This window comes from Tachysurus fulvidraco, chromosome 2 (assembly GCF_022655615.1).
Source record: "Tachysurus fulvidraco isolate hzauxx_2018 chromosome 2, HZAU_PFXX_2.0, whole genome shotgun sequence".
Taxonomy (NCBI): Eukaryota; Metazoa; Chordata; class Actinopteri; order Siluriformes; family Bagridae; genus Tachysurus; species Tachysurus fulvidraco.
Genome location: NC_062519.1, coordinates 10184875 through 10210386, shown reverse-complemented (window position 1 = coordinate 10210386; position 25512 = coordinate 10184875). Strand labels below are relative to the sequence as shown.

The following is a 25512-nucleotide window of genomic DNA, read 5'->3' as shown; positions in this document are numbered from 1 at the left end:
TTGTGTACACAAAAACTGAAACTATGCACACAAATCTGAAAACTCAAAGCTCATCCAGACTTCTAAACTCTAAGCACAACCTCGTTATTTTCACTCAATAAAAATTTTTAAATCAAATTTTTGCAGAAGCACAAATCATTTTGCATATTTTGTTCAGCCGGAAAAGACTGGCCTTCATAAGGCCACAACCAAATTACAAACAGGTCTCACTCACGTTTTACAAGTGTTTAAACTCAAAACACTACAATCTTGTCTCTAGAGCATAAAATAGGCTTCAGGTTACCTATAGTGTTTGGGAAAAAATAGAGCAGCATGAAGAACAGAGAGGAAGAGCAGGAGGAAGAAGGTGAGAGTTGAGTATTTGTAAGGAAATCTGCACAGCTTTGGTTTAAACAATATTTTTATAAACAATATTTTTATGCATCCTATGGAACTTAGCAAGTTACTGAGGCTGACTAATGTATACATTCATTAACCTTATTTACCTGATATTGCACTTTCTGTTGCATTTATAAACATTACTATAAGGGCTTGATTTTTTGTTTGCCATTGTGTTTGACCTTGATTTGGATTTGTTTACTATGTAGACTATGTACTACTATGTATCTTTCTTGTTATTGAATATATATATATCTTTCTTGTTATTGAAATTGTAACTTTCTTTTTTACCCTGTCTTTGGATTAAATTGTTTGGATTGTTTTTCTCATTGGATTGAATGTAATCCTTTTTTACATAAATCCACCCTCTGGATCATAAATTTGATCTTGCAAAATAAATGATAACTGCGATTTTAATTACTAAATATATAGACATGAAAGGATCCAAAAAACTTTGCAGTATTATGAGCAGCAAAATAACAAGGCAAAATTAAACACAAGGTGTGGAACATTTTTTGTTTAACAATCTGTGTCAAAGCTAGTATTTAAGCAGGAAACCAAATATTTTGGTAGCAGTGTGTAGTATATGCAGCTGTGTGTGTGTGTGTGTGTGTGTGTGTGTGTGTGTGTGTGTGTGCGCATATATACATTGTTATATCTTTGTAAATGTAACTACACATTTAGTGGTATGTTTACAGGAGTTAAGCAGTTGAGTTGGATGATTGTACATGCTGTCTGCTGTAACCACAATTTGTCTTAAATAAAGTGATGACTTGTTTACTTGAAAGATGACACCTCCTTAATCAATACCCGCACGCAGTCAAAGGACATAACATGGTGTCAGAATGGTCACGAGTCTAGTTTCATCTTGAGAAAAGACAGACTAAAGAGAAGTGTGAAAAAAAACCCCACAGTCATCGAAGAGGACAGAAAAATGGAACAGTTTAAGTCGCCAACTCCGTTCAAACTGACTGGAAATATCAGTAAAAATTGTTGAAGATGGGAACAGAGGTATGTGTTATACATGACAGCAGCAGAGGTTGAAAAAAAAGACAAAAAGTTCAAGTGGCCATACTGTTACATGCACTTGGGGAAGAAGCACTAGAAGTGTATAATACACTAGAAGTCACTAATGACGGTGATACAGACATAAAAGACATTTTGGATGCATTCAGGGGATATTGCCCAGCTAAGAAAAATCTCATATTTGAGAGACATCAGTTTTGAACTCATGTAATGCAAGATGGAATGTCAATTGATGCTTGTTCCCGAAATAAGACAAAAGAGCAAAGACAGCGAGTTTGGTGCATCTGAAGAAGACATGATCAGATACAAGATTGCCTTTAGCATCACAGATAAACGAGTAAAAGACAAGCTGTTGAGAGAATCAAAGCTAACACTAGCCAGTGCAATTGACACCTGCAGGGCAGCTGAAATGATCAAAGAGCAAATGCAGATAATGATCACAAAAAAAGGAAAGTGATGTGCACATTGCTGCAGAGGCCACAAAAACAGTATCACACAGAAAAAAACAAATCAAGTCACATGCAGCACAAGAAAGAAAATCAGTGTGTAGTGAAAGTATGTAACAGATGTGGAACAACACATGGGCCAAAAGCATGTTCCGCTTATGGAGCAAAATGTAGAGCCTGTGGCAAGGTTAATCACTTTGTCAAATGTGCAAATCAAAATCTGAAGAAGCTGATGTCATTAGCCTGGTAACTGAACCGACAGAGTGGGTCAGTAGCCTGGTTATAACGGAAAAAAGTCTGGTGCTCTCAGGCACCGGTGTCTTGATCCACGTAAGCTGAACAAAGACGTAAAAAGCCAGCATTATTCCATACCAACTCCCACTGATGTGCAAAGTAAACTAGCAGGTAAAAAGTTGTTCACCATACTTGATGAGAAGGATGGCTACTGGCAAATCAAGCTTGGTAAACCATCATCACTTCTGTGTACATTCAGCATGCCATGGGGTCGCTACAGGTTCAAGTGCCTACCTTTTGGCATAAAGTCGGCCAGTGAAGTATTCCAACAAAAGAATTGTGAGGCATTTGGTGACATTAGAAGTAGAGTTCATGTGATAGCAGAGGACATGATAATTGCTGCAGCTGATGAAACAGAGTATATTATGGTCCTGCAAGATGTAATGCAGAGGGCAAGACAGATGAACATAAAGTTCAACCTAGAAAAGCTACAATACTACAAAGATTGTGAACTTGCCACCACCAGTGGCTCTTTGGCATGATACCTGTCACAGTACATTCCTAACGAAGCATCCATGACAGCACCACTGAAGGCGGTACTTAGAAAGTACATGCATTAGGTTTGGCATGACAATGCACTAAGCACACTCAAGAGGGCCCTTACCAAAGCTCCAATACTGAGGTTTTTCGACTCCACAAAGCAGTGTCTTACAAGCAGATGCATCCAAAGATGGCTTAGGAGCATGTCTGCTGCAAGAGGGGCAGCCGGTTGCGTACACGTCTTGAGCTTTGACTGAGGCAGAACACAACTATGCTCAGATTGAAAAGAGCTTCTTGCTGTAGCACTTTTTTGCAGCACAAAATTGCACCAATGTGTATTTGGAGTGCCGGTGGTAGTCCAGTCTTACCACAAGCCGTTGGAAGCTACAAAACCGCTAGGGGCAGCACCTGCACGACTGAAAAGAATGCTACAGCTCCAGCGCTATGACCTGCACGTTAAATACACTCCTGGAAAGGACATGTACATAGCAGATGCCCTATCTAGAGCATTCACAATGACTGAAACAAAGGGGCCAAGTGAGACCAAGTGAGTGTGTGCACCAGCAGCAACTGACGCTCTGGGGAAGGAAATCTGCAAGCAACTGAAAGTGGCCACAAATGAAGATGCCACACTCCAGGAGCTCAAGTCGAATGATCAATCACTCACTACAACCCGTAATGTGCATTACTTCTCTATTATGCCTGAGTTTTCCTTGTATATTAAGGGCTGAAATTTTTTAAAGCACCAGTATGGATGACTACAATATCTTCACAGCATCGATATTGTGGTATTCTGTTAAAAATAGCAGACTGTATGATTATTCAACCTCTAATCTCAGTTTATTGTATTTTTCAGGCGATGCATTAAAATCAACCTAGAAACAGGACCAAGGCTAGCTGGGGTATTGTAGTCTCCAAGAAGACAGGGAGAGTTTTTCAGAAGTCTGTCACAGTCAACCCCATGTGTCCACTCTTCTGAAGAACGTAATAGTCCTAGAGTGGAAATTGGTCATTAAGAGCTCCCTACTTGGTTTACATCAGCACAGCCAGAGTTAGTTCCCATTTTTGTACTAAATTATAATACATGTTCTCCTGTTTAAAAAAGCTACAGTCCACTTAAAAAATGTGGGTATTTATGATGTAGAACACTGAAGAAATATTATTTATGTAAATCAGAAGAGAATATGTTCACTTGTCCCAGAAATGGATTGTTTTTGTATATGTTCAGTTTTGCCTTTTAAGGTCTCTTTGTCTAAAACAGTCAGTACTAGACACTTGATCATCTCAAATCTGAAAGGAGTCAGAACTTTCTCTTTATGTTTGAAAATATCAGTTTAAGTTCATTTAAAAAAAACTGCTTCCTTTGAACAACTAAATTAAGTGAAGTCTTTTGCTCTAGTTTGAAGGGCTGATGCATCTTGCCACTGTGTATTATAGTGATTTATAATTATAATAATGGATATTTTCATATTTATTAGTTTGCATAATTCTCAAAGTCTCTCTCCTTTTTTGGATTACTGATTGGACTAAAGTATTTTTATAATCCTACTGATAAATTGTGCATTTTGTATTAATAAGGCAACAGTACTAACAGTGTCAAGATGTTTATTAAAAGTATATTAAAAAGCTAATTAGTTATGTGTTATACAATACTTGAAATTTACAACTGTAATTGAAAAACTGTTTGTTTGTATTAACAAATTAAGTATAGTTTTTAGTTGGTGCTGCCTTTTAAAAATAAATCTCGGTTTACCATTTTTCATTTTTATATTTTCTGTCTCTTCTTTTCCATATGTTTTATAGTTTCATTTTATTTAGCTGAATCATTCAGTAAATGTTGTATAGAATTTTGCAATTAAATTGCTAATCAAGGTTACAGTAAAGTAAATACAATGCTTAATGCAGTTATTTAGTGTCATTAATTCTGCCAGTATTATGTATTTAGATTAAAATTCAAATTTTATTAAAATTTTAAAATTCAAATTGTATTAGTCACATACACAAACATACATGGTATGACATGTAGTGAAATGTGTTTTACGACTGTAGTGATAAGAAAAGGTAGGTAATAGGTAATAGCAGTGATTGGAACTGTATTCCATTCCATTCACTGCACATGGAATGGAATACAGTTCCAATCACTGCTATTACCTATGGCAACTGTGAGCATGATGTCACTTTGATTTAAATGAAATTAATAATCTTTAGAGACCCAGTAGACATGCACACACTGTGACATTTGAAGACTTGCATGTCAAACTGAATGAAGGACAGTGTGTTGCATTTGGCATATTCACTATCCATAGATTTTCTTCTCTTGAATGTCTTAAAATCCAACAGAGAGCAAAAACATGTTTTATATATTTAATATAGTAATATTATATAGGGAATGCAATAAACAAAGAACAATTGTGCGTCTCTAAATGTTTGCTAGCAATCCAGACTCCAGCCAGCTGAATGTTTTGTCATCAAACATTCCATTTGTGCTTTATCAAACAATAAGAAATTTAATAGGATGTGAATGGAACAGGATTGGAATAATGCAGCATTTGATTGTGTTTAGCATTTTATGGACCTTCTCGCTTCTATGTTTATTTGAACTCTCCCCGGGACTCTGCTTGCAGGGCGAAAGTGTATTAATGTATAAAAATTGGTACTTGTCTTGTAGTGAAATTAATAATAGTTTTAAGTGAGTTGTTCTTTAGGGGTTTCATTTGTTTTGTTTCTTGTCCACATTTTTTAAGTATAGAATGATACAGGAATCAATTGAAGTGTAGTGGGTCCTGCTCACTCAGTTCAGTTGGCATGACAGCAAAGTTCAGAGCACTATAAACAGTCAGGGCACTACATCCATGATATGCATCTAGACATCCCAGTTCACCAAACACTCTATGTCCATGAACCTTCCAGATCTGCTCCTTTACCTACAAAAATTATATTCATAAAAAAGCTAAACAAATGTGTTTTAGACTGGACTTAAATACTGAGACTCTGTCTGAGTCCCAAACAATAACTGTTCCATAACTGTGGGGCTCTGTGTGAAAAAGCTCTTCCCCATGCTGTAGCCTTTTGTACAAGACAAAAGGACAGGACAAAAGACAGTGCAAACAAACAATACAAGACATTACACAAAAGACAATACACAAAAGACAAGACACAAAAACAGCACAGACCGGTGTAAATACGGTTTGTTCCATCAATAGTACATGTGCAGAAATACTGGAATGAACACATCAGTATCATAGCAGCAGTTACATGAAGTATTGTGATGTATTGTGCAAAACATCTATTAACTAATTACCAAATATAACTATTCAGTTCAGTTATTAAGGAGCCTGATATTTATGGCTTGTGGAAGGAAACTGTTATACAGTCTGGTCATGAGGGCCCTAATGCTCCGGTACCTTTTTTCAGATAGCAGGAGGGGGAAGAGTGGTGTGTTGGGACATCCACAATTCTGTTGGCTTTGCGGATGCTGTGTGTGGTGTAAATGTCCATGATAGAGTTAAGAGAGACACCAATGATCTTCTCAGCCTTGCAATCCTAGATGGTGCAGTTCCCAAACCAGACAGTTAACTGCTCCGTTTTACCTTTCTTCCCCCCTGTCCCCGGTTCGTAACGTGGGAGACCGTAAAAGGGACCTCAGAATGCTCTCAATGGTCTCTCTGTAAAATGTAGTCAGGATGGGGGAGGAAGACGGGCTTTTCTCTGCCTTTATAAGAAGTAGAGCCAAGAAGCCAAAGAAGAGGACCAAGTACTATGGGACACTAGTGGAGAGTCTGCATGGAGCAGAGGTCACTCCCCTCCATGTTACCTGATATGAACATCCTTCCAGGGAGGATGCAAACCATTCCCATGTTGATCCACAAATCCCGAGACTCCTGAGGGTGGACAAAAGAGTCTTGTGGTTTACCGTATCAAACCCTGCTAAAAAGTCAAGGAGGATGAGGACGGATGACAGTTTGGCTGATATAACAGCATGTAGTTTCTCAGAGACATCCAAAAGGGCTGTCTCTTTGGAATGAGCTGCTTTAAAGCCAGACTGGTTGGGATCTTGATCTGTGAGAGATATCTGATTATAGATAATGTGTTCAAGAATTTTAGAAAGAAACGAGAGAAGTGATACTGGTCTGTCTATCCAACACTTTGCATGGAAAGAACAAAACATCTAAAACACCTACTGTACGTTAACCACCAGCATATACACTGTGCCTCCAGTAACTTACAACATTGAGGTACAAACACAAAAGTTAGATCCCAGGCTGCTCCAAATTCAACCATCCCACGGCACTGCTAAAAAAAATTATATAATTCAAACACAAAACAGACAAACTAGAAAAAAGAGACAAATCACAGCTACAATACACCAAAATATGGAATCTATCCTGTGCAGATTGTGGCAAAGTAATCGACAAATATATATATTAGAGCACAAATTAAGTACATCAACTAAGCCAACTATGCCACCTAGTTAGGTACAGGGGACTCTTACAAGATTAGCAGATAAGTACACAGGTTTGTTGGTCTAAAGGGGGAGACTGAGAATGAAGGCTGAGATACAACAATTCAAATGATTTATTAACAGCAAAAACAATTAATTACATAATGCACATTTATTCAATTCATTAAAATATCCAAGGCAGATTAATCACCACACTTCCACATCCACAATAATAGTGAAATCATTTGTCAGGTAATATGAGTGGAGGATGGATGCAGGTGCAGTAAAATATATTTTATTTAAAGAGCAGGCAAACAAATCCAAAACATAGCTTATAATTATAATAGGAAAAAGGCAGAGGCTTGGCAATCAGCAAACATTAGTGAGGATGATCCAAAACATGAGGAACAAGAAACTGGAATAAGAGCAAAACTAAAACTTAGCAACAGTGAGAAAAAATGCTTGGCAAAAATCACCAGCAATGAAAATGCATCCTGGTAAACAAACATATCTGACAAACCCTAGAAGGATAGAACAAATAAAACAAATAAAACGTAAATGAATTGTACTGAAAACCCTTTAACAACATGACATCTGGTTTGGGACTAATCAATCCTCATCTCCCCTTTTATTTGCAAGTTCTTTCCATGCTTTGGGAGTTGATACTGGGTACCGCTGTTTGCTCCCCCAGTCCAAAGATATGCGATTGGCTGATTCCTGATATTCCTGTTTACATATTAGTATCCTGTACAGATATGGCACTTGCCACCACCCTAAATAAGTTGAATCTGAGGTAAACAAATGATTAATAGAATTAATTGCAATACTTCAAAAGATCTCTGCTCCATGAGAGCACCTGCTTCTCCCAGGAGGTAGAAGACAGAGACCAATGCACTCTCTCTCATTCCTTCCTCTTTGTATCAGCTTTGAAACCTCCAAAACCTGTCATGACTAGAAGCAGGATTATGCTGTCTATAAATTGTAAATAATAAATTGTGTTTCCCTGGCATTATAGGACATAATCTTTACATTGCAACAGTTATTTCCAATTTCCAATTTCAGCTTACTAATAATGGCACACAGCACACATTGCTTTTCGTTCTATTTGACCCTGCCAGGTAAATGAAGGGACTGCTGTCTGGAGATCTGGCTTCCTTTTAAAATGTCATTATTTTTATATTTTATATGTTATATTGGGAATTACTGCCAGTGCCCAGATTTGTGTAGAGTCATGTAGAGTGAAAACAGGAACTCTAGTGAAAGTTTATTGATCATTTTGCCACACTTATTTACTGTGTTCAGAAATTAGATAATATGATTGCCCTCCGCAAAAATTGAGAATTTTGTATTTCTAGAATTTAGTAATGCTAAAGGGAAAAATATTTTGAGATCAATAAAGTGTACAATGTGTGTATTGTAAATATGATTAATGGTACTTTATGATATTGAAAATCCAGACCTCTATCTCTCTGTCTGTCCTTCTCTCTTTATACAGTGCTACTAAGAGAGGAGGTCACTCGGCTGCAGGAAGAGCTCCAACTGCTCAGGCAGATGAAGGAAATGTTGAATAAGGACCTGCAGGAAATGCAGGGTTGTTCACCAAATTCACTGTCCACGACTGCACTCCGCATACAGCTGGCAGAGAAAGAACGTGAACTGGATTGTGCCAAAGAGGCCTTACAAGGTTTGGACTTCACCTTAGGGTCTCATTCATACTCCACAACCCTCTGAGTACAGGATCACGAACACCATCATTGCACTCTATTGTCTCTAAAGGTCTTTGTATTGTCTCATCAGCCAAATGTGTTCTTGAGGTACAATACATAAATATAAACATTTTGTTTGGACATAAGCTGACGCATGTAATCCAATATGGATTTAAATGTACAAATTACATTTTTTTAAGATGTTGAAAGAAGTTTCTAATGCTCGTTTAAACCTGATCATTATTTTTATTTTTGATTTTTATTTGATCAAAGAAAAAGAAAATTATTTGATCAAAGAAAAAAATATTATTGCAATTTTAAATGTAAAACTTTTATTAAGCAAAGAATCCAGCCATTGTAATAATATTTCACAACAATATTTCACAAACAGTTTTATCCTGTATTTTGAATCAAATGCAGGATTGATGAGCATAAAAGACTTTCAAAAACATTAAAAATAGTAACGTGGTTAAACTTATGACCAGTACTGTACTTAAAATAACAGAAAACTGGCTAACAGAGAAGATAGAATATAAAGAGCATAACAGCTTGAGCTTGCTAACCTTATAAATTGTCAGTGAAATAGTGCAAGCTTACATTTAGAATATCTGATTTCCTGGCTGGCTAGCTACTGTGTAAACACATTTTGGTATTTGCTAAATAAACATTAACACCATAAATAAAATATATTTACCTACGTAATATCAAAATTTACTCTAATCGATGTAATCCTCAGACAAATGCAAACCTGTGCAAATGCAAAGTGCGTCTGCCCTGTAGCTCTTAGTCGAGCCTGACATTTATCAGCCAATCAAAAAAAGAGGCTACACAATAGCCAATCAGAAAATAGCACTACTGTATATGGGTAAGATTTAACGCAACAACCAATGAAAAAAAAAAAAAAAAGCATATCCCGGAATTGTTCAGCATCATCCTCGTTCACCCACAGAGAAAACCACTGGAGCTGCGAGCATCACTTTGAGCACAGAGTAAGTCATGATCTCCTGTTTTAATGTTACAACAACTTTGTTTTTACACAAACAATGACATTTTGACTGCTGTTAGAGAATGTTTCCCAGATAATCAGCATCAGTTTTTTATGAGTGTCTGTAACTTATCCAACAATTTTAGAGCCTGTTCACTGACAACACCTGCTCAGAACAAGTAGTCTAGGCCAGTGGTTCTCAAACTGGGGACCCTGAGATGGTGCCAGAAAACATTTGTGTAATGGAGGCCCCGGTTCCTTTTTTCAAAGATGACTGAATTGAACCAATTTGGCAGGCTATCATCAAAGATCGCAGCCTTGGTTTTATTGCTTCCACATTGTAATGCTGATGCCGAGAGGGTATTTTCAATGGTCGGTTTGAACAAAACCTAAACACGAACCAGCTTGTCTCTGAACGGGACATTTGTCTTCAATCATGACCTTAAAATTGGCTGGGCTTGAGCCGAACTGTTATAAATGGGATCCAACATTACAAATGATAAAGGAGTCCAAAAAGGTTTACACTTACAATAAACACCAGTCATAATCTCTCTTACTCTCTCTCTCTCTCTCTCTCTCTCTCTCTCTCTCACACACACACACGCACGCGCGCGCACACACACACGCACACACACACACACACACACACACACACACACACACACACACACAAATTGAATAAATACTTTGTATTTGGTTAAATTGTGTTCAGTGATCCTTACCAAAACCCAACACCACGCCCATTGTTGTGTTTGGATGGGGGTTGGAGATGTCACTCTTGCCTGTCTTCAAAACTTGAAAGCGTAATTGTGGCATAGTTTTGTTGCACAATAGCTAATACAAAGCACAAGGGAGTTTTAAATATAACTTTACGTAATATATAAATACCCACCATGTTGGACATTTTCTGACATAAAGATTTTTTTTTTTGTAAGTAGCATTTAGTAGCATTTATTAATCTTGAACATTCTCATGGTCTGTATTGGCCCTTAGAAGCTGTACTACATACTAAATAGTTCAATTTAAGTTATAACTGTAGCATTTATTTTACACAGCAGTTCAGAATTAAAAGAAAATGATTAAGACAATTTTTCCACTTTAGCATGAAGGTTAAAATCTCAACAAATTGGCAGATGAAGAAAATGTGTGTGTGTGTGTGTGTGTGTGTGTGTGTGTGTGTGTGTGTGTGTGTGTGTGTGTGTGTGTGTGTGTGTAGCTATGAAATGTGACCGTACAAGGTTAAAGGCAGAGAAGGCTGACTTAGTGAACCAGATGCAGCAGCTGTATACTACGTTAGAGAGCAGAGAGGAACAACTCAGAGACTTCATCAGGAACTATGACCAGCATAGAAAGGTCTGTGTGCTCATTATCCCTCATGACACCCATTAGCCTCAGTACATCTAAATATTCAAGGCCTTATGACATCAGTGTAACAATAGGAACAATTGTTGTACTGTTGTTTTGCTTAATAAGCCATATACTGTAGAGTAACACTTCTTTTAGCTTGACTAAGCAAAATAGCACGTTTCCAGGACATGAATAAAACTCTGACATTGCTTCTACTTTGTGTGTGTGTGTGTAGGAGAGTGAGGATGCAGTGAAGTCTCTAGCAAAGGAGAAGGACCTGCTGGAAAGAGAGAAATGGGACCTGCGAAGGCAGACCAAAGAGTCCATGGAACACTCTGGCCTCCTGCGCTCACAGATTGACATGAAGGAGAACAGAATTAAAGAGCTCGAAGCTGAGCTTGCCATGGTAAGTCACACACACCTTACAATTTCACTTCTGCTGAGAGACATGACAGAGATACAGAGATTAGATGTACACTACTACTTATAGACATACTGGGTACTATGGAGTGCCTGTTCGCACAGTTAGAACATTATTATTTTGCTTAAATGCTTGGTCTGTCCAACCTACAGTTTTTTTCCCATAACACACAGAATTTAATTTTCTTGCCAATGTTTATTTAATTCATCTCGGTGTGCTTTTCTGTATTAATGTCAAGTCATTGCTTGTAAAATTTCGCACAGGGTTAAATTATTCATACTGTATTTGCACAAAGCTATTTACAGAGTGAAGAAAAGCCCTAAAACATTGCAAGTTCTGTGTTTCACTGTAGGAATAATTAGAATAACATAAAATGAACATACTTTTATGTAGTAAAAATTGTCAAAGTGCTAGAGGAAAAATCTTTAATTATAAACCAAGTGAATCTTAATGAACGTATTTCTGAAGCATGTTAACACTGGAAATATCAGTGGCTCTTTTACTGAAGCACTTTGATTTATTTAGAGTTCAAATCTAAAATTCTAGCAATTATGGTCAATCATAGTATAATGGCTTTAAATTTCAGTTGCTTTAGTTTATATCACCTACATTTTGTGTTTAATAACTTGCCACTGTAACGATACAGCTGGTATAGGGCCATCATACTATAAAATATACTCTCCTGATAACACATGAACATCCATGCAATCATCTAATCAACCAATCATGTGCCAGCAATGTTTTCCGGAGATCCAGTGGCAGGAACCTTTGCTTTCATTGTCATATTAACTCCCAAATCACATTATTGGGGTTAACTCTCAGTGACGGTCCCAAGCCCAGATAAGATGGGAGGTTTTCATCAGGAAGGGCATCCAGTGTAAAATCATCAAATGTGTGGACCAGATGATCCACTGTGGCAACCGTGCTCATGTATTAATTAATTTCCTAGAGCTTAAATCCACAATTTTAGCAATCATGGGCAACAATAGTATCATGGCTTTTTGATTTGAATTGTGGAAAAATTGGTGTAGTTTATGGCTGCTGATAATTGCATTCCAATGCACCTTCTTATGATATGAGAATTATCTGCCAATCACCAGCCTGATGCACTGTCATGTGTTGTGATAATTAGGGAGCCCAAAAAAAATCAATAAAAACAGTAGAGATTCCGTAGGGTATGCTCATGTCTAGTACTTAAAATACATCCAAACATGTACAGACTAGGAAGTACAAGGCAGGAAGTAATTGCTTGTTTTATGTTGTCTTCCCTTGATTGGCAGCCCCTGGCTTCAGTAATGCTTCAGACATTTGTGCTCCTTTTGCTGGCACTCAAAGCTCCCCCCATTTGTGAGTATTTTAGTCTCCACTGGCAGAGTGCTTGGGAGCTATTTTGGCTAGGGCCCAGAAGAAAGCCCGGCTACTGCTCAGGAGAAAGCTGGGCCACTCCTGTCCTAGAAGTAGTGGCACTGACGTTAAGGGATTAGTCCCACCAGGATCAGCCACTCTCCTTCTTGGTACTAGATTCTGACCTTGGGACCTCTCACACCATTTACACAAGAAAACACTAATGTCCTAGTCGGTTAAATAGTGGACTGTAAACAGGTCTATATAGAGCTAAAGGGGGCAACAGGCAGTGGGCAGGCTCTGCCCCACAACTGCATAACATCAGGAAACATGTCTGAATCTTTGGAGCTTAAGCTTATATCTAGCAAATAGCAAAAAAAGTTTTTTTTTTCTTTCGGCTGCTTCCTGTTCGGGGTTGCCACAGCAGACCACGAGGACGACATATTAGATTTGGCACATGTTTTATGCCCGATGCCCTTCCTGAGGCAACCCTTCCATTTTTATCTGGGCTCGGGACAGGCACTGAGATTCAGTGGACAGGTTAGCGCCCTGCCGGGGAATTGAACCCAATCCACAACAATGAGAGTGTGAGATCCTGCCGCTAGACCACCTGGGGCACTATTAAAGACATAATTAGTATTTCATCAAAATGGAAAAAGCTGCCACTCATGATTTATCAAGCATGATTACCTAATACCACTGATGATTCAGAAATTATTCACTTGATATTTACCAATCACAGGCAACATGGAACTCTGGAATAGCTTTGTTTATGATGGTTGCTGCTGTGTGCTATTAGTAATGGGAGATTATTTAAAAAAAATTTTTTTTTAAATAATCTCCCATTACTAATATTCAGTAGCTGATGTGAGTAAACAGTTTTTAAATTAAAAAGAAAGTCAAAAATCCATCATTTATCAGCAGATCTTTAAAAAATAACAAACTGAAAATAAGAATTTATTCTCTTCAGGCTAGTACTTGGAAGAACCACCTTTTGCGCCAACATCAGTCTAATGGTAGAAGCTCCTACCAGCCTTGTAAAATCAGGTCAAGGCTATGTACAGGACTATTTTTTTTCTCAAGTATTTAGATCTCACAGCTAGCTTCCTAACAAACTGAAGCAGGTTTTGGTAATATTCTATCTTGTAATGGTTGCCTGGTGCACCTTTTCTAGACTGTCAGCCACTATATTCCCTTCAGAGTGACTTTTGTCCTCACTGTGGCTTCCCACCCCAGTCTATCATTGCTAGCCTATTTACTTTTTAACTCAAATTACTCTGACTTCCCTAAAATCACATATGCTTAGACATTTCTCTTTCATAAGCTTTGTGTTGTAGCATGCATATCAATTACATTTTTTAAACATTTTTTTGATCTGACAAGCAGCCTCACACATTGTATTTCATAAAAATTATATGTAATAATTTACATCGGTTTCATGTACTCCCTATTTATTTGACTATTTTCACATGCATATGTTTGTTGTCTTATGTTCATTGTCATGTTTCATGTTCATTGGTTCATGTTTTCTTTAATTTCTTTAATCTGCATCGATTTGAATGTGGCTTCCCCAGTTTGCTTTGTGGAGCTTGGGGAAGGATGGGTTGGAATCTATCCCCTCACAGGTGGTTTCAGCCAGAAACCTCCATTTCCCAACAGCCATTTCTAGTCACATGATCTGAAAAGGCTGATAACTCTTTTGTTTTCTCTCTTTTTAATAACACTATTTATGTCCTGGTGCCTCTATGTTTCCTTGCTTAGCTTTTGTTATGTTTTTGCTATATCATAAATATAAACTGTTTGTGATGTTTATGAACTGTTTGCTCTCCTCTAGGCCAAACAGTCTCTGGCCACCCTCACTAAAGATGTACCAAAACGCCACTCAGTAACCATGCCCTCAGAGCCAGTGGTGAACGGTATTCAGGAGTGGGTGATGCCGGCCGAGCTTCCTCTCACTGCAGCTATCAGACAGAGCCAGCAGTCCCTGCACCATTGTCACTCTGCAGACAGACAAGGTACACGCACATACACAACCAGCAACTTTCTGCTAGATTTGCCAGTATGTACTGTAAAGCACAATGTTATAGCTATAAGCGAACATCAAAACAAGGATTCAAAAGTGAAGCCAAATGGTCAATGAAGCCTTCTAGTGGCTTGGCGTGCTACAGTTTTTAACCCTGCCCATACCCATAAAAGTGACTGGTAAACAAACCAAAGTTATATTTTTAATTCTCCACAAATCATTTTTATAGAATTTAAGTTTGATACCACCATTAGTATTTGTATTAAACTTAATGAATTACCACAGTGAAACAAAAACCAAATTGTGAACAAATGACATAACCCAATTCAGCTAACAATGGATAAATTTCAGAACAAATTACTATTGACTGTTTGGCCTTACAACTCAAAGTAGCTAAGCCAGTCACTCTTTTACAAATATATTTCTCCATTCAGATAAAACTTATGAACAGCAGCATTTTTCCTAATGTTCAAATGTGTTGCATGTTGACTACTGATTACCAGTATAATTTCCTTCTCTATATTGCATTAGTTATTTATACTTAAATTACTTTTGATCAACATAAACAGTTGAAGATCAGTCATAAATCAAAATCAATCTAAAATATTTTCCTGTCATAATGCATACTCCTTGCATGAAGAAAATGAGGGACCATAGCTAGCAGGGAAGGGTGAGAGGCTATATATCTGTTGCTTAGACTCTGGCTCCAATGGTCTTTATTGCACAGGTTCTGACTCAGAATTTCCATTTACTGTGCAAGACAGTGACTCAAGTTGAGTCTGCACTGTGGAGGTCAATAGTGCTCTCCATTCCAATACTGTATATAACATCATTGCTTAATGCTCAGAATTTTGTGCTTGCAATAGAAACCTTGAGAGGAACCAGGCTCAGAAGGGAACCCATCCTCATTTGGGTGACACTTGACAGTAAATAATGTAAATATAAATAATGTCCTTTCTACAACCGTTAATAATAGTGCAACCGAGAGCTCCTGAGGAGTTCAGGACAGACCCGATTGTTGATAAAGACCAGACCATCTTATGCATTTTGTCTGCTGTTTTAGAATTCTAGTATTTTGTATCAACTTGGCTATTATTTTCTAAGCAATTATATTTTATTCTATTGCATTTTATTTATAAATGTAGGCAAATTACCAGAAAAACAAATTAAACCACTGATTTGTACCACTCTCATTTTGTAGAATGCACACAAACACACAAACTACTGTATGTAATATACTTTTTACTGCAGTCATTAGCTGTTTTTTGCACAATTCTATATATTATCCCAAGGACCTGCTGCTAAGAAACTGTGTTCATTCTAATGTTACTGCACAAAATATTGTTTGAACATTCAGTATTCACATACAGTATTTACACTGGTCGGTGGCTGCTGTTTCTGTTTACTGCTTATTGTCCTTTATGTATTGTATGTTTTGTCCTTTTTGTATTGTCTTGTAACTTTCTGTTTGCACTTTTTGTCCTGCACTGTCTTGTCTGTCTTGTTTGTCTTGTCCTGTACTATTTACACCAGGTTGCACAGTTGCACTTTATGTGGCTAAGACTATGTACAGTCCTTAGCCCTGTCTTTGTTTTTATGTAGCACCATTATCCTGGAGAAACGTTGTCTCATTTCGCTATGTACTGCAACAGCTATATATGGTTGAAATGACAATAAAAGCTTCTTGACTTGACTTGAGTTGATCTACACTTGTCTGCTTTTTCAGCTAAAGAAATGGTCAAAGTACAGAACAATGTAAATAAAAATTAATGTCAGAAAAGACAATTCAGAGAAGGGGCATGACAGAGGATGGTTAAGGCACATTTGTTTCTGTCTACAGTTTACTCACACGCTGAGTTATGTGTTGAGATACACACATCTTTATCTAATTGAACTTTAACAGCTTTCAGTAGGTTAAACATTGTTGATTGCTAATAAATAATATTTTGCAGATTATAATTAAATGTCAGTTCAACCACTAAATGATTCTATCTTAATGCTGTGCATGGAAACATCCATCAACCATTTAAGTGTTTTGTTGTAAAATGATTTACACCCTTATGGTGGCCACAGCTTAAAGAGGGACAATCTTAAATCTTAAATTTTAAATACTCTACAAAGCTTTATTTGTATGTTTCTTACAGCTGCATTGCGAATCAGCCCGTGTCACTCATGCCAGCCCTCAGTATTCTCAGACACAACAGCAGCTGATGGTGATCGCTCATCTACACCCAGTGACTTGAACTCTCCTCACCATCGGACTCAATCCCTCTGCAATGTAAGATCTGCCTGGCACCCTCGACCAAGTAATCACCCCTCCCAAATTCTCTTTTTAACTCCTTCCATCACATCTCTGCACAGCAGCAGGGCTTTAGGGTTCAGCCTTTGATTGTCAATCCAAGTAATACGGTGCTTTAATAAACTAAAAAGAATAATCAAACAGTATGGTAAGACTTTACTTAAGAGGAGTGCTCAGATGGTTACATGACACCTACATATGTCCTTCAAGATAACTAATATACAGTCATGGGAAAAATGAAAGGACAGGGCTGAAACAACAGTTAAGTGGTTCTCACCAACTTATATAAACAAACAAGACCTCAGGTGACAACAAAAAAACAAAACAGATTAACAAATAATCATTAAGAGAATAATTAACAGCTTACTGAATTGTAGGCTGAATTGTAGGCTGTTTGTTTGTTTGTTTGTTTGTTTTGGTTCATTAATGTTGTTGTTGTTTTTTTAAAATAGCTGTTTGTTGTAGTCACCTGATGAGGACACCAATTGTTATTTAGGCCTTGATTAATAAACATCTAGAATGAAGGCAAATATATTTTTCTTTTCCTATGACTGTAATATATATAGTGTGCATTTATCAGTTTTAGTTCTGACGTTATTATGAAATTACTCCATTTTCCAGATAAGCTTGTTTTGTCACACTTTCTGTGCTGACTTATGTAAGGAGAACACAATTAAGGCTTCTACAGATTGATTTTTTTTACCTTTAAGAAAGGATTGTGATTGAACTTGTGATGTTCTGGTGCATTTTGATGTTTGACATCACATCTTTGTGATATTTCATGTTTGCAAGTTTACAGTAGGTTGCCATGATGTTCTAATTTAGCCCAGGAAATGTCATATGCTACCTTATATCACCAAAATAATGCACTTTGATTGTGTTTTCAATTCCATGTCAAAATCGATGAAAGCAATATTTACAACAGCAGAAGATTTTTTTTAATGATTATGTAGGTTTATTTGCGATGTAGCTCCTGAACATGACCCTTAAGAAGCATTAACAAAATTATAAGACAAGATGAGGCTGATACCAAATCCCTGTTTCTGAAGAGACAATTGCTTTCTGTAAACCTACTTATAAACTCTGACTAACTCACCACCTGCTCACTTGTTTTGCTGTTGTTGGCTCAGTCCATGGAGGACCTCGAGGACCAGAAGCGTAAGAAGAATAAGCAGAAGATGAGCCTGGGTTCAATATCTCGAGTGTTTGTCCGGGGAAAATCACAGCACAAGTCTCTAGACCCTGGCCTGTTTGATGGTACATCGTCCCCTAATTATTATATTCGGGAAGATGCTGACTGGTGATTGAATGTGTGTGCATGCATGTGTGCATGATTGAGCATGTGTGTATGTAGGACTTTATGGTTGAGTACATGGGTCTGTGTGTGTGCTATATTTGCTCAAAACCACAAGAACGAGAAAAACCTGCTGCCTCATTGAAATGTTCATAATACACTAATGATATTTTATGTAAATTAAATCTATATTTATTTATATATTTAGGCATATGTAGATATGTTTACATACATAAATTATACAGTACTGCGCAAGTCTTAGGCACCCTAGATTATTTATACACATTTGGTATTAGAGGTTTATTTTATGCCTTCCCTATTATTTTTATCTTCAAATTTAAGGTTTCCAAATATTTATTTCCCAAAACAACTCAGTTTTACAGAGAAAGGTCTTATGCCATTAAAAAAGTAGTAAATTAAGTAATAAACCACTTTTCAGATAAAAACATTTGTAGAGCTTGAATGAAATTACCTGTAGTAACAGATGCAAATGAATATCTGCCGAAGTGTCCTTTCCTTATGAATTTGCACGAAATTGTATATAAAACCAGTCAGTGGTCAAGCTAAATATTGATTTGGGTTGTTTTTTTTAACTGTTTATTTTATAGTAAACGGTTAAAGAAATGATTATATTTTCTTTATGTTTAATGAGATTTATGTGCCTTTTGCACAGTACTGTGTAATATACAACATAGGCACATTTGCGTGAGAAAGTGTTGTGGTAATGTATGTCTCTTTTTATAAACTGGACACTTGAATTACTGCTGTGCTGTTAATAATATTTTTTGTGCACATTGTGTTTGTTTTACATAGATCCTGAATTTCTCATTTTATTTTTGTTCATTTATTATTCTTTAATGCTTTAATGGGTATTTAAATTTCCTTTTATTAGATCTCCTATGGCCCAATATCCATGACTATGGACTGTGAAATGTTTTAAAACTAAGAAAGTATTGACATGTTCAACTTACAATGTACTTACAAACAGATCTAGTTAAAAAAAACAACTAAAAAATAGTGTGCATTGCTTTCATAACTTCATAACATAATCTCATTTATTAAGGAACCAAATGACACCATGCATCTCTCACCTTTGACATGTTAAACATTATTTTTGTTTAAGCTTTTTTAAGCATTCTTTGTGTGTTCTAAAAATTTCCCATTGTAAATCTGTAATGTATGTAAGACACAAGATAAAATCTATTTAAGACAATTATATAAACATTAAGAACAAGGTTATTTAAGTGAAACAAGATTACGGGCAATTTCACAGCAAATAAAAAGGTTTTAATGTTGTGGAAACAGAAATGATAAATCAAAAGCAAAAATAAAACTTATTTTAAATAAAACATCCATGCCTGATATCTTCTTGGCTTTGTGAGTTCACATGAATGTTTGTGTACATTTAATCAGCCTATTGTGAAGACCTAAAAGGCCAGACCACGGTATGGTATATTGTCATATTTTCTTTATAATCAACACACATCTGAAGATTGCCACTGATAAGATATAGATGTGTGTATAGTATCTCTCAAAATTTAGTACATCCCTTATATTTCAGCAACCATTTTAGTATATCTTCTTAAGAGACAATTATTTTTTGATATATTTGTGAGCAGTCAATGTGCTGCTTGTATAGCAGTATAGATTTACTTTCCTCTAAAAATAACTCAACATACAGCCATTATATTCAAAATAGCTGGAACCAAAAGTGAGTAGACCCTATGTTTAAGGATCATTTAATCATGTTTGTTTGTTCAAGGTCAGGACCATATAAACTTGTGTATCTTGTATAAGAGCAATTGAAATTTGTTGCTTTGAGTATAATTCTCTCATACTGACCACTGCATGTTGAACATGGTACCAAATGAATCTCTAGGGCAGGGGTGGCCAACCAGTCAGAGACCAAAAGCCACATTTTTTACTGTGTTACCGCAAAGAGCCACATTATACACATGGCACACATGAACATCACCTTTTTTCACTGCCATTTTGAGAGCGAACTTGACACAAATTGTTTACTCAAATGATCTTGCTCCTACTGGGAAACTTTGAGGTATTTTCATTCCACTCACATGCTCGTTTGACGAAAATACCGTATTGAAATCAAGCAAAGCGAACAAATACACTCACTCTCACTCACTCACTCACTCACTCATTTTCTACCGCTTATCCGAATTTCTCGGGTCACGGGGACGAACAAATACAATATCTATTAAAAAGACACAAATACAAACTTAGGTATGAACATAAGAGCCGCATGAAACAGGGCAAAGAGCCGCATGCGACTCGGGAGCCATGGATTGGCCACCCCTGCTCTAGGGATTTGAGAATTAGAATTGTTGCTCTCCACAAAGATGGCCTAGGCTATAAGAAGGCTTGGTAACACCCTGAAACTGTGTTTCAAAAAACAGACCCATGTTTGCTGCCAGCATTGCTTTAGAGGTTTAGAGGTTGATGAAGCGGAAGGTCAGCTTGTCAGTGCTCAGACCATATGTTCAAAAAGTCGATCCCTGAAGGAGGCCTCTTCTAAAGTTGGCTTACAAGAAAGCCCACAAACGGTTTGCTGAAGATAACCGATCCATGATGAATTGAGCATGAGTTACTGGAACCATTTCCTATACTATGTACTGTAACATGTACTGTGACATTATGAAGCAAAACAGGATTCCCTCTCTTCAGAAACTGGCCTGAAAGGCAATGACCCCAAACACACCACCAAAATGACAACTGCCTTGCTGAGGAAGCTGAAGGTGAAGATGATGAGGTGGCCATGTCCATTATGTCTCCAGACATTAACCCTTTTGAGAACCTGTAGGGCATCGTCAAATGGAAGGTGGAGAAGAGCCATGTGTCTAACATCTGGCAGCTCTGTGGTGTCATTATGGAGGATTGGAAGAGGATACCAGTAATAACCTGTGCAGCTCTGGTGAATTCCCTGGGAATACTCACTTTGCCAGTTATTTAGACATTAACTGAAGGTTAGAGCCCAAAAATGGTGTACTTATAACTGGTAGAGATCCCACTCACTCACTCATTTTCTACCGCTTATCCAAACTACCTCGGGTCACGGGGAGTCTGTGCCTATCCCAGGTGTCATCGAGCAACAAGGCAGGATACACCCTGGACGGAGTGCCAACCCATCGCAGGGCAGGTAGTGATCCCAATGTGTGCCAAATTTCACAATATATTATATACTGATATATATTATAAGGGCTACCATAGACTTCCAAAGTGAAACAATTAAATAAGAACACAAACAAACACAAAATACTCTAACATACTGTATATACTAAATATAGGTGCCTATATGAATTCGGTGCATGACACCCAAACAATCAACCTTAGACGATGTATTAGTTCAATAAGGAATGACTCTGCTTCCCTCTGCTGGCCCGTCATCTAAACAGTCTCTCTCTCTCTCTCTCTCTGTGTGTGTGTGTGTGTGTGTGTGTGTGTGTGTGTGTGTGTGTGTGTGTGTGTGTGTGTGTGTGTGTGTGTGTGTGTGTGTGTGTGTGTGTGTGTGTGTGTGTGTCTGTGTGTGTGTGTGTGTGTGTGTGTGTGTGTGTGTGTGTGCGTGCGTGCGTGTAGGAGCTGGAACCCCAGCTTATGTCCACATAATAGGTGTTTTTAATCTGTTCCCAAATCACACACAATTCCTTTAACTTTTTTTTTACATTTTACGTCTTAATTTTCTGGGGGTTAATTAATGCATTACCTGATAAATAACAACAGAGCTCAACAAATAGATGAGCTGGCTGTGGTGTTTGCCTTATAAGTGTGGTATAATGGTTTGTGTGGGTAAAGAATCATGGTGTCAGTGTTGTATTTGTCCTGCTGTAGGTGCTGGTGCAATTGATGGATTAGAATCTGGAGAAGGGGCTGTGTAAAAGCAAAAAAATAAAATAATAAAAAAAATGGTATCAAAGGAAGTGCCTCCTGGCCTTTGAGCACTACAGAATCAGAGCAGATTAAATTAATAAGTAAGGAATAGATTGTGTCAAATTCATTATGTGCATACTATAAAGTCAAAAGTATGTAAAAAAAAAACTATCCATATAGTGTATACACAAATATGCACAATACACAAATAAGGCATATGACATGTGGGCAAGCTCTGTATTCCTTATTTACATGACATATGCAGACAGAACTCCTGTAAAACCCCCTAAAATTAAGCAGGTGTTTGTAAAAGTTATCTATTAAAAGAAAAGTAGACATGTGAAAAGAAGCTGAACCTGTGGTAAAATCCTTAATAAATCCTTGGATGTAAATACATAATTTTCATATACAGTCAAAATACAAAAAAGGCCACACTCCTTCCAGTCAGTCAATGTTTATATTTATCAGGGCCTAAATTGTCCTCACCAACATATCTGTAGGTGTTTTTTTTTATGTTTTCTGATGTTTGAATGCTTTTGTTTAGGCACAAACCTATGATCTCATATCATCTGATGGGTTCAAAGTCTGGAGCATAACATTTTCCCTTTTTTTCTTGACTTGACTTGCTGATGCACTCTGAAACATTGTCCTGCTGTATCATATGTGATAAAAAAGAAAAAGAAAAAAGGAATGAGTAAATGAATATGTGTACAAAATGGTGGCTGCCTCGGAATTGCCTTCCCAGCATTAGTGTACATATTACGGATTCAAATTTAAGGAAGTGAAGTTTCAATCAATTAGTGCCAGAGTAACTTAAAGCCAAAATTTAATTTACTCTGTGGTGTGTGTGTGTGTGTGTGTGTGTGTGTGTGTGTGTGTGTGTGTGTGTGTGTGTGTGTGTGTGTGTGTGTGTGTGTGTGTGTGTGTGTGTGTGTGTGGCTGTTAGCTGTCACAGAGGCACTGATTTGCTTAATTTTTCTGCAGCACTTTCTGGCTGAATGCAGACAATGTAAAATAGTGGCTCAACAATGGCTAATAAATACATACACATACCAACAGATATAATTTCAGCTTTCTGTTACACCAACAACCATTATCTTGGCTTTGCTCCCTCAGATTTGAGTCATTATCATCCAAACTTGTAAAGGTACTTCAGTTAGCCAGAATCTAGCATGTTTTTGAATGATTTTGGTCGCTTCAGTTTGCTGGAGTCTGACATGTTCTGGGTTTGGTTATCTCTGTAAACCAATAATTTTTCAATCTGCCCTCAGAACATGTTTTCTAATTAAAACTTCAATATGTTCCATGAAATCCATACTGTCTTTTTTTATTGTGTTGGCATGAACCTAAATATTTAATATGCCTACAGAGGCCTGTACTGTAGGTCACATGATGTAAATCTTGGGATTTTCTTTATATCTCTAAGCGTGAAAAGGTCTTGCCTTGTTCTGAATTTGATGGAAATTTGCCCATTCCTTTATTGAACTTTCTTTTTTGTCTGACTTATTTACACTTACTTTATTAGGAAAACCTGTACACCTACAGGACTCATCTATGTAATTAACTAATCTGGGAATTGTGTGGCAACAAGGCAATGCATAAAATCACGTAGATAGACTTGTTAACTATTAATATCTAATTCGATGACTTCAGCTTCTGGTTTATTGTCTCCTACATAATGTCTACTTATCTAACCTTGCTTTTCCAATAAATTATTGTACTTTATATTCTTACAGTAGCTCACTCACTAGTTTCCTGTGATAAGTAGTAAGCCAGATAGTAATATAGTAATGACTGTATAAAGAGAACATACAATGGACAGCACAACAGTAGTTTTAGAGTGAAGCCAAAGCTTTTCTGAGGCCCTCCAAATGCCTGGTTCACTCAAAGTTTTCTTCCATATAAGTTAAAGAAGCACAAACCTACAGTAATTGAGTTGGTTTGCACTTACAGGTTCCATCAGCCTAAGAACTCCTGTTATCTCTTCCGATATATTTCCTTACAAAAAAATACAGGGCATTACATGGCATGGCTGTTTTTGTTAAGTGATGCTCACAATGTTCACATTTGTGGTGTGTTTGATGTTTTTCTTTACATCATGAAATTTGGATTTGGAATGCCAACTAATTGTCAGATTTGACTGCAATGGTTGACTGTCCTGTCTCTAAGACCAAGACCAAGTTGATGGTCTTTAGGAGGGCTAAAAGTTTGTTTAAGCCCATGAGGGGCACCACTAAGAGGGGGAAAGTTAGGACGATTCTAAGGGACCACGCACTTTTGGGGCCACCAGAGATAATTTTAAATGGTTTGTATGTTTGGTGCGAAATGGGTGTGGTAGGGGGCCCAGTCTCATTTTCTTTCATAGGGCCCAAAATTGCTAGTGAAGCCCATAACGATCATAAGTGTGTAGGTTGAGTAAGTATGTATTTATTTATTTGTTTGTTTGTTTATTTACCATAGATGGGGGACTCAAGTCATATGACTTGACTCGAGTCAGACTTAAGTCGCAAATTTGAGACTTGCTTGTTAAATATTAAAAAAGACTCGACTTGACATTCATGACTTGAGACTTGACTCCGACTTGAGTTAAATGACTCAGAAATGGGGGACTTGACTTGACTCGAGTCAGACTTAAGTCGCAAATTTGAGACTTGAGACTTGCTTGACAAATTAAAAAAAAACACTCCACTTGACTTTGACTTGACATTCATGACTTGAAACTTACTTATGACTTGAACATATTTACACACACATACACACACACACACACACACACACACACACACACACACACACACACACACACACACACACACACAGAAAAATATATATATATATATATATATATATATATATATATATATATATATATATATATATATACAGAGAGAGAGAGAGAGAGAGAGAGAGAGAGAGAGAGAGAGAGAGAGAGAGAGAGACGGTGCTATTTATGATTTCCTTAATCTTGACTCAAAGATGATTTATCTTTTTTATCTGTATTATCTGGGTGTGTAGACTTTTTATCCATTTTGCATTACAAAACTTTACTGTTGTAGCATATATTGTAATTTTATGAAATTATGTATTTATGTATATTTTGTATAAATCAGCATAACCTTTGAATGAAATGCAAAATGTGAACAAAG

The 25512-nt window shown here is 37.1% G+C and overlaps 1 protein-coding gene across 4 annotated transcripts in view; it reads left to right on the top strand.

The window, feature by feature from the left end:
- The window catches only part of kaznb (kazrin, periplakin interacting protein b), a 57265-nt gene extending 37438 nt beyond the window's left edge, over positions 1 to 19827 (top strand). For 3 of the 4 annotated variants that reach the window (XM_047810418.1, XM_027144037.2, XM_027144039.2), the window contains 6 exons: positions 8561 to 8749; positions 10973 to 11109; positions 11339 to 11509; positions 14703 to 14883; positions 17036 to 17169; positions 18321 to 19827. In XM_047810418.1, the coding sequence (XP_047666374.1) occupies positions 8561 to 8749; positions 10973 to 11109; positions 11339 to 11509; positions 14703 to 14883; positions 17036 to 17169; positions 18321 to 18494 (986 nt within the window). In that variant the 3' untranslated portion in view covers positions 18495 to 19827. Of the gene's footprint in view, positions 1 to 8560; positions 8750 to 10972; positions 11110 to 11338; positions 11510 to 14702; positions 14884 to 17035; positions 17198 to 18320 lie in introns of all 4 variants that reach the window. The other variant, XM_027144038.2, reaches the window with a different exon arrangement.
- The last annotated feature ends 5685 nt before the right edge of the window (positions 19828 to 25512 follow it).